Raw genomic sequence first — 19733 nt, forward strand, 5'->3', positions numbered from 1 at the left:
ACGTCCAAAATATTCTCAACAAAATCAGTTTCAAGTGTTACGAAAACCTTTCTTCATAAAACATCTTCAGCAATGAAAAGTAGTACAATTCCGTCAGCTTCAAGAAAGACTTCCATTCATCCATCCACAACTATTCGAAGATATACAAACAAATCTACTATACCCCCCACGAAAACCATATCAATTTCAACAACATTAATCCCTACTACCACAACACAATCAGTTCCAACAACAACACAAATCTCCACTCCAGAAACCACATATATTCCAACAATAACGCCAATGCTCACTACAACCACAGCAAAAACACAAACAGCACGATGCATCACTACAAAAATATTAATCCCTACAACCACAATAACCCCCAATTCAAGATCAATCTACACACCAACGACATCAATCCCTGCTAGATTGACATCAATCCTAACAAAAACAATACCCACAAAAGAAACTACATCAATTCCAACATCTGCAACCACTACACCAAAATCAATACCACCCACAACAATTTCCAATATAAAAACGACATCAATTCCAACCACTTCAATAATTACTACAAAAGCCTCATCAATTCCAATCAGTACATCAATACATACTATCACAACATCAATGACATCAATTCCAACAAAATCACTATTAAGTACAACATCAAAAGCCACTACAGCAATCATATCAAATCCTACCACAACATCAATTCCAACAGTCACATCAATAACATCACTCCCCACACCAAAAATATCATATCACACAATATCTATAACCACCTCACCAAAATCCATACTGAGAACCTCACTACAAACTACAACATCAATACCTATTTCAGAAACGACATCAATTAAAACAACAAGAACATCAATACCTATTTCAAAACATAAAACAACTACCACACCAATACCTATTACTAAAACAGCAATTCTAACAACAACACTCCTTATGTCAACATTATCAACAACATGCATTCACCCAAGGTCAATTCTAAATACTACATCGACACTGGCAACAGAAACCACATCAATTCAAACATCAATCAATACCACTATGGCAAAAAGAATTCAAACAACATTTACTTCAATACCTACATCAATTCTTACTACTAAAACAACATCATTGCCAACAACAACAACATCTACTACAACTATATCAATACCAATTAAAAAAACATCAATTCCAACAATAATTACATCAATACCAACAACTTCTATTCCAACAGCATCTACTATGACTACGTTGATACCAACATCAATAATAACAACAAAAGCATTAATCCCAACTACTACAACAATCTCTACTATAAAAACAACATCAATTCCAAGTACAACGATATCTACTACAACTACATCAATACCAACTACGATGATATCAATTACAAGAACAGCTACAGCAATAACGACAACTTATATTCCAACAGTATCTACTATGACTACAGCGATACCAACATCAATAATAACGACAACATCCATTCCAACAACTACATCAATCCCTACCACAAAAACAACATCAATTACAACAACACCTACAACAACTACATCAATACCTACTACACACACTACATCACATCCAACAACAACATCTACTAAAACTATATCAGTACAACCAACAGCGGCATCAATTCAGACAACTACATTAATTCCTACTACTAAAACAACATCATTGCCAACAACAAGAACACCTACTACAACTATATCAATACCAACTACTACAACATCAATTCCAACAACTATATCAATACCAACGACAACTTCTATTCCAACAACACCTACTATGACTACGTCGATACCAACATCAACACTACACACCTCAACATCAATCCCAACAACTACATCAATCCCTTCTACAAAAACAACATCAATGCCAACAACAAAAACAACTTCTACTGCAACTACGTCAATACCAACTACTACAACATCAATTCCAACAACAACTACATCAACACCTACTATGACTACCTCGATTCCAACATCAACACTACACACTTCAACATCAATACCTACTACAAAAACAACATCAATGCCAACAACAAAAACAACGTCTACTGCAGCTACCTCAATACCTACTACACACACCAGATCCATTCCAATGAAGACATCTGCTACAACTACATCGATACCAGTAACAACTACATCAATCCTTACTACTAAAACAACATCATTTCCAACAACAACGACATCTACTACAACTATATCAATACCAACTACTACAACTTCAATTCCAACAACAACTATATCAATACCAACGACCACTTCTATTCCAACACCATCTACTATGACTACATCGATACCAACATCAATACTAACAACGACAACATCCATTCCAACTACTACATCCCTCCCTACTACAAAAACATCAATTCCAGCAACTACATCTACTACAACATCAATACCTACTACACACACCACACCAATTCCAACAACATTTACTACAACTATATCAATACCAACTACAGCAGCATCAATTCTGACAAGTACATCAATTCCTACTACTAAAACAACATCATTGCCAACAACTACGACATCTACTACCACTATATCAACACCAACTACTACAACATCAATTCCAACAACAACCATATCAATACCAACGACAACTTCTATTCCGACAACTACTATGACTACCTCGATACCAACATCAACACTACACACCTCAACATCAATCCCAACAACTACATCAATCCCTACCACAAAAACAACATCAATGCAAACAACAACTACTGCAACTACGTCAATATTTACTACACACACCACATCCATTCCAATGAAGACATCTGCTACAACTACAACTATATCAATACCAACTACTACAACATTAATTCCAACAACAACTATATCAATACCAACGACAACTTCTATTCCAACACCATCTACTATGACTACATCGATACCAACATCAATACTAACAACGACAACATCCATTCCAACTACCACATCCCTCCCTACTACAAAAACATCAATTCCAGCAACTACATCTACTACAACATCAATACCTACTACACACACCACACCAATTCCAACAACATTTACTACAACTATATCAATACCAACTACAGCAGCATCAATTCTGACAAGTACATCAATTCCTACTACTAAAACAACATCATTGCCAACAACTACGACATCTACTACCACTATATCAACACCAACTACTACAACATCAATTCCAACAACAACTATATCAATACCAACGACAACTTCTATTCCAACAACAACTACTATGACTACCTCGATACCAACATCAACACTACACACCTCAACATCAATCACAACAACTACATCAATCCCTACCACAAAAACAACATCAATGCCAACAACAACAACTACTGCAACTACGTCAATACCTACTACACACACCTCATCCATTCCAATGAAGACATCTGCTACAACTACAACTATATCAATACCAACTACTACAACATCAATTCCAACAACAACTATATCAATACCAACGACAACTTCTATTCCAACAACATCTACTATGACTACCTCAATACCAACATCAATACTAACAACGACAACATCCATTCCAACTACTACATCCCTCCCTACTACAAAAACATCAATTCCAGCAACTACATCTACTACAACATCAATACCTACTACACACACCACATCAATTCCAACAACATTTACTACAACTATATCAATACCAACTACAGCAGCATCAATTCTGACAAGTACATCAATTCCTACTACTAAAACAACATCATTGCCAACAACTACGACATCTACTACAACTATATCAACACCAACAACTACAACATCAATTCCAACAGCAACTATATCAATACCAACGACAACTTCTATTCCAACAACAACTACTATGACTACCTCGATACCAACATCAACACTACACACCTCAACATCAATCACAACAACTACATCAATCCCTACCACAAAAACAACATCAATGCCAACAACAACAAAAACAACTACTGCAACTATGTCAATACCTACTACACACACCACATCCATTCAAATGAAGACATCTGCTACAACTGCAACTATATCAATACCAACTACTACAACATCAATCCCAACAACAACTATATCAATACCAACGACAACTTCTATTCCAACAACATCTACTATGACTACATCGATACCAACATCAATACTAACAACGACAATATCCATTCCGACTACTACGTCCATCCCTACTACAAAAACATCAATTCCAGCAACTACATCTACTACAAAATCAATACCTACTACACACACCACATCAATTCCAACAACATTTACTACAACTATATCAATACCGACTACAGCAGCATCAATTCTGACGAGTACATCAATTCCTACTACTAAAACAACATCATTGCCAACAACCACGACATCTACTACAACTATATCAATACCAACTACAACATCAATTCCAACAACAACTATATCAATACAAACGACAACTTCTATTCCAACAACAACTACTATGACTACCTCGATACCAACATCAGCACTACACACCTCACCATCAATCCCGACAACTACATCAATCCCTACCACAAAAACAACATCAATGCAAACAACAACTACTGCAACTACGTCAATACCTACTACACACACCACATCCATTCCAATGAAGACATCTGCTACAACTACAACTATATCAATACCAACTACTACAACATCAATTCCAACAACAACTATATCAATACCAACGACAACTTCTATTCCAACAACATCTACTATAACTATCTCAATACCAACATCAATACTAACAACGACAACATCCATTCCAACTACTACATCCCTCCCTAATACAAAAACATCAATTCCAGCAACTACATCTACTACAACATCAATACCTACTACACACACCACACCAATTCCAACAACATTTACTACACTTATATCAATACCAACTACAGCAGCATCAATTCTGACAAGTACATCAATTCCTACTACTAAAACAACATCATTGCCAACAACTACGACATCTACTACCACTATATCAACACCAACTACTACAACATCAATTCCAACAACAACTATATCAATACCAACGACAACTTCTATTCCAACAACAACTACTATGACTACCTCGATACCAACATCAACACTACACACCTCAACATCAATCCCAACAACTACATCAATCCCTACTACAAAAACATCAATGCCAACAACAACAAAAACAACTACTGCAACTATGTCAATACCTACTACACACACCACATCCCTTCCAATGAAGACATCTGCAACAACTGCAACTATATCACTACCAACTACTACAACTTCAATTCCAACAACAACTATATCAATACCAACGACCACTTCTATTCCAACAACATCTACTATGACTACATCGATACCAACATCAATACTAACAACGACAACATCCATTCCAACTACTACATCCATCCCTACTACAAAAACATCAATTCCAGCAACAACATCTACTACAACATCAATACCTACTACATACACCACATCAATTCCGACAACATTTACTACAACTATATCAATACCCACTACAGCAGCATCAATTCTGACAAGTACATCAATTCCTACTACTAAAACAACATCATTGCCAACAACTACGACATCTACTACAACTATATCAATACCAACTACTACAACATCAATTCCAACAACAACCATATCAATACCAACGACAACTTCTATTCCGACAACTACTATGACTACCTCGATACCAACATCAACACTACACACCTCAACATCAATCCCAACAACTACATCAATGCAAACAACAACAACAACTACTGCAACTACGTCAATACCTACTACAAAAACAACATCTATTCCAATGAAGACATCTGCTACAACTACAACTATATCAATACAAACTACTACATCATCAATTACAACAACAACTATATCAATACCAACGACAACTTCTATTCCAACACCATCTACTATGACTACATCGATACCAACATCAATACTAACAACGACAACATCCATTCCAACTACTACATCCCTCCCTACTACAAAAACATCAATTCCAGCAACTACATCTACTACAACATCAATACCTACTACACACACCACACCAATTCCAACAACATTTACTACAACTATATCAATACCAACTACAGCAGCATCAATTCTGACAAGTACATCAATTCCTACTACTAAAACAACATCATTGCCAACAACTACGACATCTACTACCACTATATCAACACCAACTACTACAACATCAATTCCAACAACAACCATATCAATACCAACGACAACTTCTATTCCGACAACTACTATGACTACCTCGATACCAACATCAACACTACACACCTCAACATCAATCCCAACAACTACATCAATCCCTACCACAAAAACAACATCAATGCAAACAACAACTACTGCAACTACGTCAATATTTACTACACACACCACATCCATTCCAATGAAGACATCTGCTACAACTACAACTATATCAATACCAACTACTACAACATTAATTCCAACAACAACTATATCAATACCAACGACAACTTCTATTCCAACACCATCTACTATGACTACATCGATACCAACATCAATACTAACAACGACAACATCCATTCCAACTACCACATCCCTCCCTACTACAAAAACATCAATTCCAGCAACTACATCTACTACAACATCAATACCTACTACACACACCACACCAATTCCAACAACATTTACTACAACTATATCAATACCAACTACAGCAGCATCAATTCTGACAAGTACATCAATTCCTACTACTAAAACAACATCATTGCCAACAACTACGACATCTACTACCACTATATCAACACCAACTACTACAACATCAATTCCAACAACAACTATATCAATACCAACGACAACTTCTATTCCAACAACAACTACTATGACTACCTCGATACCAACATCAACACTACACACCTCAACATCAATCACAACAACTACATCAATCCCTACCACAAAAACAACATCAATGCCAACAACAACAACTACTGCAACTACGTCAATACCTACTACACACACCTCATCCATTCCAATGAAGACATCTGCTACAACTACAACTATATCAATACCAACTACTACAACATCAATTCCAACAACAACTATATCAATACCAACGACAACTTCTATTCCAACAACATCTACTATGACTACCTCAATACCAACATCAATACTAACAACGACAACATCCATTCCAACTACTACATCCATCCCTACCACGCACACCACATCCATTACTACTAAACGAACATCATTGCGAACAACGACATATACTACAACTATATCAATACCAACTACAACAACATCAATTCCAACAACAACTATATCAATACCAACGACAACTTCTATTCCAACAACATCTACTATTACTACATCGATACCAACATCAACACTACACACCTCAACATCAATCCCAACAACTACATCAATCCCTACTACAAAAACATCAATGCCAACAACAACAAAAACAACTACTGCAACTATGTCAATACCTACTACACACACCACATCCCTTCCAATGAAGACATCTGCAACAACTGCAACTATATCAATACCAACTGCTACAACATCAATCCCAACAACAACTATATCAATACCAACGACAACTTCTATTCCAACAACATCTACTATGACTACATCGATACCAACATCAATACTAACAACGACAATATCCATTCCGACTACTACGTCCATCCCTACTACAAAAACATCAATTCCAGCAACTACATCTACTACAACATCAATACCTACTACACACACCACATCAATTCCAACAACATTTACTACAACTATATCAATACCCACTACAGCAGCATCAATTCTGACAAGTACATCAATTCCTACTACTAAAACAACATCATTGCCAACAACTACGACATCTATTACAACTATATCAATACCAACTACTACAACATCAATTCCAACAACAACTATATCGATACCAACGACAACCTCTATTCCAACGACACCTACTATTAGTACATCGATACCAACATCAACACTACACACCTCAACATCAATCCCAACAACTACATCAATGCCAACAACAACAACAACAACAACAACTACTGCAACTACGTCAATACCTACTACAAAAACAACATCTATTCCAATGAAGACATCTGCTACAACAACAACTATATCAATACCAACGACAACTTCTATTCCAACACCATCTACTATGACTACATCGATACCAACATCAATACTAACAACGACAACATCCATTCCAACTACTACATCCCTCCCTACTACAAAAACATCAATTCCAGCAACTACATCTACTACAACATCAATACCTACTACACACACCACACCAATTCCAACAACATTTACTACAACTATATCAATACCAACTACAGCAGCATCAATTCTGACAAGTACATCAATTCCTACTACTAAAACAACATCATTGCCAACAACTACGACATCTACTACCACTATATCAACACCAACTACTACAACATCAATTCCAACAACAACCATATCAATACCAACGACAACTTCTATTCCGACAACTACTATGACTACCTCGATACCAACATCAACACTACACACCTCAACATCAATCCCAACAACTACATCAATCCCTACCACAAAAACAACATCAATGCAAACAACAACTACTGCAACTACGTCAATATTTACTACACACACCACATCCATTCCAATGAAGACATCTGCTACAACTACAACTATATCAATACCAACTACTACAACATTAATTCCAACAACAACTATATCAATACCAACGACAACTTCTATTCCAACACCATCTACTATGACTACATCGATACCAACATCAATACTAACAACGACAACATCCATTCCAACTACTACATCCATCCCTACCACGCACACCACATCCATTACTACTAAACGAACATCATTGCGAACAACGACATATACTACAACTATATCAATACCAACTACAACAACATCAATTCCAACAACAACTATATCAATACCAACGACAACTTCTATTCCAACAACATCTACTATTACTACATCGATACCAACATCAACACTACACACCTCAACATCAATCCCAACAACTACATCAATCCCTACTACAAAAACATCAATGCCAACAACAACAAAAACAACTACTGCAACTATGTCAATACCTACTACACACACCACATCCCTTCCAATGAAGACATCTGCAACAACTGCAACTATATCAATACCAACTGCTACAACATCAATCCCAACAACAACTATATCAATACCAACGACAACTTCTATTCCAACAACATCTACTATGACTACATCGATACCAACATCAATACTAACAACGACAATATCCATTCCGACTACTACGTCCATCCCTACTACAAAAACATCAATTCCAGCAACTACATCTACTACAACATCAATACCTACTACACACACCACATCAATTCCAACAACATTTACTACAACTATATCAATACCCACTACAGCAACATCAATTCTGACAAGTACATCAATTCCTACTACTAAAACAACATCATTGCCAACAACTACGACATCTACTACAACTATATCAATACCAACTACTACAACATCAATTCCAACAACAACTATATCAATACCAACGACAACCTCTATTCCAACGACACCTACTATTAGTACATCGATACCAACATCAACACTACACACCTCAACATCAATCCCAACAACTACATCAATGCCAACAACAACAACAACAACAACAACTACTGCAACTACGTCAATACCTACTACAAAAACAACATCTATTCCAATGAAGACATCTGCTACAACAAGGACTATATCAATACCAACGACAACTTCTATTCCAACACCATCTACTATGACTACATCGATACCAACATCAATACTAACAACGACAACATCCATTCCAACTACTACATCCCTCCCTACTACAAAAACATCAATTCCAGCAACTACATCTACTACAACATCAATACCTACTACACACACCACACCAATTCCAACAACATTTACTACAACTATATCAATACCAACTACAGCAGCATCAATTCTGACAAGTACATCAATTCCTACTACTAAAACAACATCATTGCCAACAACTACGACATCTACTACCACTATATCAACACCAACTACTACAACATCAATTCCAACAACAACCATATCAATACCAACGACAACTTCTATTCCGACAACTACTATGACTACCTCGATACCAACATCAACACTACACACCTCAACATCAATCCCAACAACTACATCAATCCCTACCACAAAAACAACATCAATGCAAACAACAACTACTGCAACTACGTCAATATTTACTACACACACCACATCCATTCCAATGAAGACATCTGCTACAACTACAACTATATCAATACCAACTACTACAACATTAATTCCAACAACAACTATATCAATACCAACGACAACTTCTATTCCAACACCATCTACTATGACTACATCGATACCAACATCAATACTAACAACGACAACATCCATTCCAACTACCACATCCCTCCCTACTACAAAAACATCAATTCCAGCAACTACATCTACTACAACATCAATACCTACTACACACACTACACCAATTCCAACAACATTTACTACAACTATATCAATACCAACTACAGCAGCATCAATTCTGACAAGTACATCAATTCCTACTACTAAAACAACATCATTGCCAACAACTACGACATCTACTACCACTATATCAACACCAACTACTACAACATCAATTCCAACAACAACTATATCAATACCAACGACAACTTCTATTCCAACAACAACTACTATGACTACCTCGATACCAACATCAACACTACACACCTCAACATCAATCACAACAACTACATCAATCCCTACCACAAAAACAACATCAATGCCAACAACAACAACTACTGCAACTACGTCAATACCTACTACACACACCTCATCCATTCCAATGAAGACATCTGCTACAACTACAACTATATCAATACCAACTACTACAACATCAATTCCAACAACAACTATATCAATACCAACGACAACTTCTATTCCAACAACATCTACTATGACTACCTCAATACCAACATCAATACTAACAACGACAACATCCATTCCAACTACTACATCCATCCCTACCACGCACACCACATCCATTACTACTAAACGAACATCATTGCGAACAACGACATATACTACAACTATATCAATACCAACTACAACAACATCAATTCCAACAACAACTATATCAATACCAACGACAACTTCTATTCCAACAACATCTACTATTACTACATCGATACCAACATCAACACTACACACCTCAACATCAATCCCAACAACTACATCAATCCCTACTACAAAAACATCAATGCCAACAACAACAAAAACAACTACTGCAACTATGTCAATACCTACTACACACACCACATCCCTTCCAATGAAGACATCTGCAACAACTGCAACTATATCAATACCAACTGCTACAACATCAATCCCAACAACAACTATATCAATACCAACGACAACTTCTATTCCAACAACATCTACTATGACTACATCGATACCAACATCAATACTAACAACGACAATATCCATTCCGACTACTACGTCCATCCCTACTACAAAAACATCAATTCCAGCAACTACATCTACTACAACATCAATACCTACTACACACACCACATCAATTCCAACAACATTTACTACAACTATATCAATACCCACTACAGCAACATCAATTCTGACAAGTACATCAATTCCTACTACTAAAACAACATCATTGCCAACAACTACGACATCTACTACAACTATATCAATACCAACTACTACAACATCAATTCCAACAACAACTATATCAATACCAACGACAACCTCTATTCAAACGACACCTACTATTAGTACATCGATACCAACATCAACACTACACACCTCAACATCAATCCCAACAACTACATCAATGCCAACAACAACAACAACAACAACAACTACTGCAACTACGTCAATACCTACTACAAAAACAACATCTATTCCAATGAAGACATCTGCTACAACAACAACTATATCAATACCAACAACAACTTCTATTCCAACACCATCTACTATGACTACATCGATACCAACATCAATACTAACAACGACAACATCCATTCCAACTACTACATCCCTCCCTACTACAAAAACATCAATTCCAGCAACTACATCTACTACAACATCAATACCTACTACACACACCACACCAATTCCAACAACATTTACTACAACTATATCAATACCAACTACAGCAGCATCAATTCTGACAAGTACATCAATTCCTACTACTAAAACAACATCATTGCCAACAACTACGACAGCTACTACCACTATATCAACACCAACTACTACAACATCAATTCCAACAACAACCATAACAATACAAACGACAACTTATATTCCGACAACTACTATGACTACCTCGATACCAACATCAACACTACACACCTCAACATCAATCCCAACAACTACATCAATCCCTACCACAAAAACAACATCAATGCAAACAACAACTACTGCAACTACGTCAATACCTACTACACACACCACATCCATTCCAATGAAGACATCTGCTACAACTACAACTATATCAATACCAACTACTACAACATCAATTCCAACAACAACTATATCAATACCAACGACAACTTCTATTCCAACAACATCTACTATAACTACCTCGATACCAACATCAATACTAACAACGACAACATCCATTCCAACTACTACATCCCTCCCTACTACAAAAACATCAATTCCAGCAACTACATCAACTACAACATCAATACCTACTACACACACTACACCAATTCCAACAACATTTACTACACTTATATCAATACAAACTACAGCAGCATCAATTCTGACAAGTACATCAATTCCTACTACTAAAACAACATCATTGCCAACAACTACGACATCTACTACAACTATATCAATACCAACTACTACAACATCAATTCCAACAACTATATCAATACCAACGACAACTTCTATTCCAACAACAACTACTATGACTACCTCGATACCAACATCAACACTACACACCTCAACATCAATCACAACAACTACATCAATCCCTACCAAAAAAACAACATCAATGCCAACAACAAAAACAACTACTGCAACTATGTCAATACCTACTACACACACCACATCCATTCCAATGAAGACATCTGCTACAACTGCAACTATATCAATACCAACTACTACAACATCAATCCCAACAACAACTATATCAATACCAACGACAACTTCTATTCCAACAACATCTACTATGACTACATCGATACCAACATCAATACTAACAACGACAATATCCATTCCGACTACTACGTCCATCCCTACTACAAAAACATCAATTCCAGCAACTACATCTACTACAAAACCAATACCTACTACACACACCACATCAATTCCAACAACATTTACTACAACTATATCAATACCGACTACAGCAGCATCAATTCTGACGAGTACATCAATTCCTACTACTAAAACAACATCATTGCCAACAACCACGACATCTACTACAACTATATCAATACCAACTACTACAACATCAATTCCAACAACAACTATATCAATACAAACGACAACTTCTATTCCAACAACAACTACTATGACTACCTCGATACCAACATCAGCACTACACACCTCACCATCAATCCCGACAACTACATCAATCCCTACTACAAAAACAACATCAATGCAGACAACAACAACTACTGCAACCATGTCATTACCTACTACACACACCACATCCATTCCAATGGAGACAACTGCTACAACTACAACTATATCAATACCAACTACTACAACATCAATTCCAACAACAACTATATCAATACCAACGACAACTCCTATTCCAACAACATCTACTATGACTACCTCGATACCAACATCAATACTAACAACGACAACATCCATTTTAACTACTACATCCATCCCTACTAAAAAAACACCAATACCTACCACGCAAACCACATCCATTACTACTAAGCGAACATCATTGCGAACAACAACGACATATACTACAACTATATCAATACCAACTACAACAACATCAATTCCAACAACAACTATATCAATACCAACGACAACTTCTATTCCAACAACATCTACTATTACTACATCGATACCAACATCAACACTACACACCTCAACATCAATCCCAACAACTACATCAATCCCTACTACAAAAACATCAATGCCAACAACAACAAAAACAACTACTGCAACTACGTCAATACCTACTACACACACTACATCCATTCAAATGAAGACATCTGCTACAACTACAACTATATCAATACCAACTACTACAACTTCAATTCCAACAACAACTATATCAATACCAACGACAACTTCTATTCCAACAACATCTACTATGACTACATCGATACCAACATCAATACTAACAACGACAACATCCATTCCAACTACTACATCCATCCCTACTACAAAAACATCAATTCCAGCAACAACATCTACTGCAACATCAATACCTACTACACACACCACATCAATTCCGACAGCTTTTACTACAACTATATCAATACCAACTACAGCAGCATCAATTTTGACAAGTACATCAATTCCTACTACTAAAACAACATCACTGCCAACAACTACGACATCTACTACAACTATATCAATACCAACTACTACAACATCAATTCCAACAACACCTATATCAATACCAACGACAACTTCTATTCCAACAACACCTACTATGACTACCTCGATACCAACATCAACACTTCACACCTCAACATCAATCCCAACAACTACATCAATCCCTACTATAAAAACATCAATGCCAACAACAACAACAACTACGGCACCTACGTCAATACCTACTACACACACCACATCCATTCCAATGAAGACATCTTCTACAACTACAACAATATCAATACCAACTACTACAAAATCAATTCCAACGACAACTTCTATTCCAACAATATCTACTATTACTACATCGATACCAACATCAACACTACACATCTCAACATCAATCCCAACAACTACATCAATCCCTACTACAAAAACAACATCGATGCCAACAACAACAACAACCTCTACTGCAACTACATCAATACCTACTACACACCCCACATCAATTCCAACGAAGACATCTGTTACAACTATATCAATACCAGTAAGAACTACATCAATTCCTTCTACTAAAACATCAATGACAACAATAACGACATCTACTACAACTATATCAATACCAACTACAACACCATCAATTCCAACAACAACTATATCAATACCAAAAACAACTTCTAGTCCAACAACATCTACTTTCACTACATCGATACTAACATCAATACTAACGACAATATCCATTCCAACTACTACATCTATCCCTACTACAAAAACATCAATTCCAAAAACAACATCTCCTACAACATCAATACCTACTACACACACCACATCAATTCCAACAACATTTACTACAACTATATCAATACCAACTACAGCAGCATCAATTCTGACAAGTACATCAATTCCTACTTCTAAAACATCATTGCCAACAACTACGACATATACTACAACTATATCAATACCAACTACTACAACATCAATTCCAACAACAACTATATCAATACCAACAAGAACTTCTATTCCAACAACATCTACTATGACTACCTCGATACCAACATCAACACAACATACCGCAACATCAATCCCAACAACTACATCAATCCCTACCACAAAAACAACATCAATGCCAACAACAACAACTACGGCAACTACGTCAATACCTACTACACACACCACATCAATTCCTATGAAGACATCTGCTACAACTGCAACTATATCAATACCAACTACTACAACATCAATTCCAACAACAATATCAATACCAACGACAACTTCTATTCCAACAACATCTACTATGACTACATCGATACCAACTTCAATACTAACAACGACAACATCCATTCCAACTACTACATCCATCCCTACAACAAAAACATCAATTCCAGCAACAACATCTATTACAACATCAATACCTACTACACATACCACATCAATTCCGACAACATTTACTACAACTATATCAATACCAACTACAGCAGCATCAATTCTGACAAGTACATCAATTCCTACATCTAAAACATCATTGCCAACAACTACGACATCTACTACAACTATATCAATACCAACTACTACTACATCAATTCCAACAACAACTATATCAATACCAACGACAACTTCTATTCCAACAACTACTATGACTACCTCGATACCAACATCAACACAACATACCGCAACATCAATCCCAACTACTACATCAATCCCTACCACAAAAACAACATCAATGCCAACAACAACAACTACGGCAACTACGTCAATACCTACTACACACACCACATCAATTCCTATGAAGACATCTGCTACAACTACAACTATATCAATACCAACTACTACAACATCAATTCCAACAACAATATCAATACCAACGACAACTTCTATTCCAACAACATCTACTATGACTACATCGATACCAACTTCAATACTAACAACGACAACATCCATTCCAACTACTACATCCATCCCTACAACAAAAACATCAATTCCAGCAGCAACATCTATTACAACATCAATACCTACTACACACACCACATCAATTCCGACAACATTTACTACAACTATATCAATACCAACTACAGCAGCATCAATTCTGACAAGTACATCAATTCCTACTTCTAAAACATCATTGCCAACAACTACGACATCTACTACAACTATATCAATAACAACTACTACTACATCAATTCCAACAACAACTATATCAATACCAACGACAACTTCTATTCCAACAACAACTGCTATGACAACCTCGATACCAACATCAACACCACACACCTCAACATCAATCCCAACAACTACATCAATCCCTACCAGAAAAACAACATCAATGCCAACAACATTAACAAAAACTACTGAAACTATGTCAATACCTACTACACACACCACATCAATTCCAATAAAGACATCTGCTACAACTGCAACTATATCAATACCAACTACTACAACATCAATTCCAACAACAACTATATCAATACCAACGACAACTTCTATTCCAACAAAAACTACTATGACAACCTCGATACCAACATCAACACTACACACCTCAACATCAATCCCAACAACTACATCAATCCCTACTGCAAAAACAACATCAATGCCAACAACAACAACAACAACAACCTCTACTGCCACTACATCCATACCTACTACACACACCCCATCAATTCCAATAAAGACACCTGCTACAACTACATCGGTACCAGTAACAACTACATCAATTCCTACTACTAAAACAACATCATTGCCAACAACTACGACATCTAGTACAACTATATCAATACCAACTACTACAACATCAATTCCAACAACAACTATATCAATACCAACGACAACTTCAATTCCAACAACATCTACTATGACTACATCGATTCCAACATCAATACTAACAACGACAACATCGATTCCAACAACTACATCAATCCCTACTACACAAACAACATCAATTCCAACAACATCTACTCCAACAACATCAATACCTACCACACACACCACATCCATTACTACTAAACGAATATCATTGCCAACAACAATGACATCTACTACAACTATATCAATACCAACTACAACATCAATTCCAACAACAACTATATCAATACCAACGACAACTTCTATTCAAACAACATCTACTATTACTACATCGATACCAACGTCAACACTACACACCTCAACATCAACCCCAACAACTACATCAATCACTACTACAAAAACAACATCAATGCCAACAACAACTACTGCAACTACGTCAATGCCTACTACACACACCACATCTATTCCAATGAAGACATCTGCTACAACTACAACTATATCAATACGAACTACTACAACATCATTGACAACGAGAACTATATCAATACCAACGACAACTTCTATTCCAACATCTACTATGACTACCTCGATACCAACATCAATACTAACAACGACAACATCTATTGCAACTACTACACCAATCCCTACTACAAAAACATCACTTCCAGCAACAACATCTACTACAACATCAATACTTACTACACACACCACATCAATTCCGACAAAATTTACTACAACTATATCAATACCAACTACAGCAGCATCAATTCTTACAAGTACATCGATTCCTACTACTAAAACAAAATCATTGCCAACAACTACGACATCTACTACAACTATATCAATACCAACTACTACAACATCAATTCCAACAACAACTATATCAATACCAACGACAACTTCTATTCCAACTCCAACTACTATGACTACCTCGATACCAACATCAACACTACACACCTCAACATCAATCCCAACAACTACATCAATCCCTACCACAAAAACATCAATGCCAACAACAACAACTACTGCAACTACGTCAATACCTACTACACACACCACATCCATTCCAATCAAGACATCTGCTCAAACTGAAACTATATCAATACCAACTACAAAAACATCAATTCCAACAACTATATCAATACCAACGACAACTTCTATTCGAACTAAATCTACTATGACTACATCGATTCCAACATCAATACTAACAATGACAACATCCATTCCAACAACTACCTCAATCCCTACCACACAAACAACATCAATTCCAACAACATCTACTAAAACAACATCAATACCTTCCACACACGCCACATCCATTACTTCTAAACGAACATCATTGCCAACAACAACGATATCTACTACAACTATATCAATACCAACTACAACAACAGCATCAATTCCAACAACAACTATATTAATACCAACGACAACTTCTATTCCAACACCATCTACTATTACTACATCAATACCAACATCCACACTACACACCTCAACATCAATCCCAACAACTACATCAATCCCTACTACAAAAACAACATCGATGCCAACAACAACAACAACCTTTACTGAAACTACATCAATACCTACTACACACATCGCATCAATTCCAATGAAGACATCTTCAACAACTATATCAATACCAGTAAGGACTACATCAATCCCTACTACTAAAACAACATCATTGACAACAACAACATCTACTACAACTATATCAATACCACCTACTACAACATCAATTCCAACAACAACTATATCAATACCAACGACAACTTCTATTCCAACAACATCTACTATGACTACATCGATACCAACATCAATACTAACAACAACATCTATTCCAACAACTACATCCATCCCTACTATAAAAACATCAATTCCAGCAACATCTACTACAACATCAATATCTACTACACACGCCACATCAATTCCAACAACATTTACTACAACTATATCAATACCAACTACAGCAGCATCAATTCTGACAAGTACATCAATTCCTACTACTAAAACAACATCATTGCCAACAACTACGACATCTACTACAACTATATCAATACCAACTACTACAACATCAATTCCAACAACAACTATATCAATACCAACGACAACTTCTATTCCAACAACACCTACTATTACTACCTCTATACCAACATCAACACTAAACACCTCAACATCAATCCCAACAACTACATCAATCCCTACTACAAAAACTACATCAATGCCAATAACAACAACAACTACGGCAACTACGTCAATACCTACTACACAACCCACATCCATTCCAATAAAGACATCTGCTACAACTACAACTATATCAATACCAACTACTACAACATCAATTCCAACAACAACTATATCAATACCAACGACAACTTCTATTCCAACAACATCTACTAT

At 36.3% G+C, this 19733-nt stretch overlaps 2 protein-coding genes across 2 annotated transcripts in view; both read left to right on the plus strand.

The window, feature by feature from the left end:
* Positions 1–19733, plus strand: part of LOC145291527 (uncharacterized) — a 1250821-nt gene that overhangs the window by 696383 nt on the left and 534705 nt on the right. The gene's annotated exons all lie outside the window — the stretch shown is intronic.
* Positions 1–19733, plus strand: part of LOC145291526 (uncharacterized) — a 33964-nt gene continuing 14231 nt past the window's right edge. The window contains exon 1 of the mRNA XM_080137517.1: positions 1–19733. This exon is cut by the window's right edge and continues 14231 nt beyond it. Coding sequence (XP_079993643.1) covers positions 73–19733 — 19661 coding nt within the window. The 5' untranslated portion in view covers positions 1–72.

This window comes from Euprymna scolopes, chromosome 12 (genome assembly GCF_053919585.1).
Source record: "Euprymna scolopes isolate OS-2025 chromosome 12, ASM5391958v1, whole genome shotgun sequence".
Classification (NCBI taxonomy): domain Eukaryota; kingdom Metazoa; phylum Mollusca; class Cephalopoda; order Sepiida; family Sepiolidae; genus Euprymna; species Euprymna scolopes.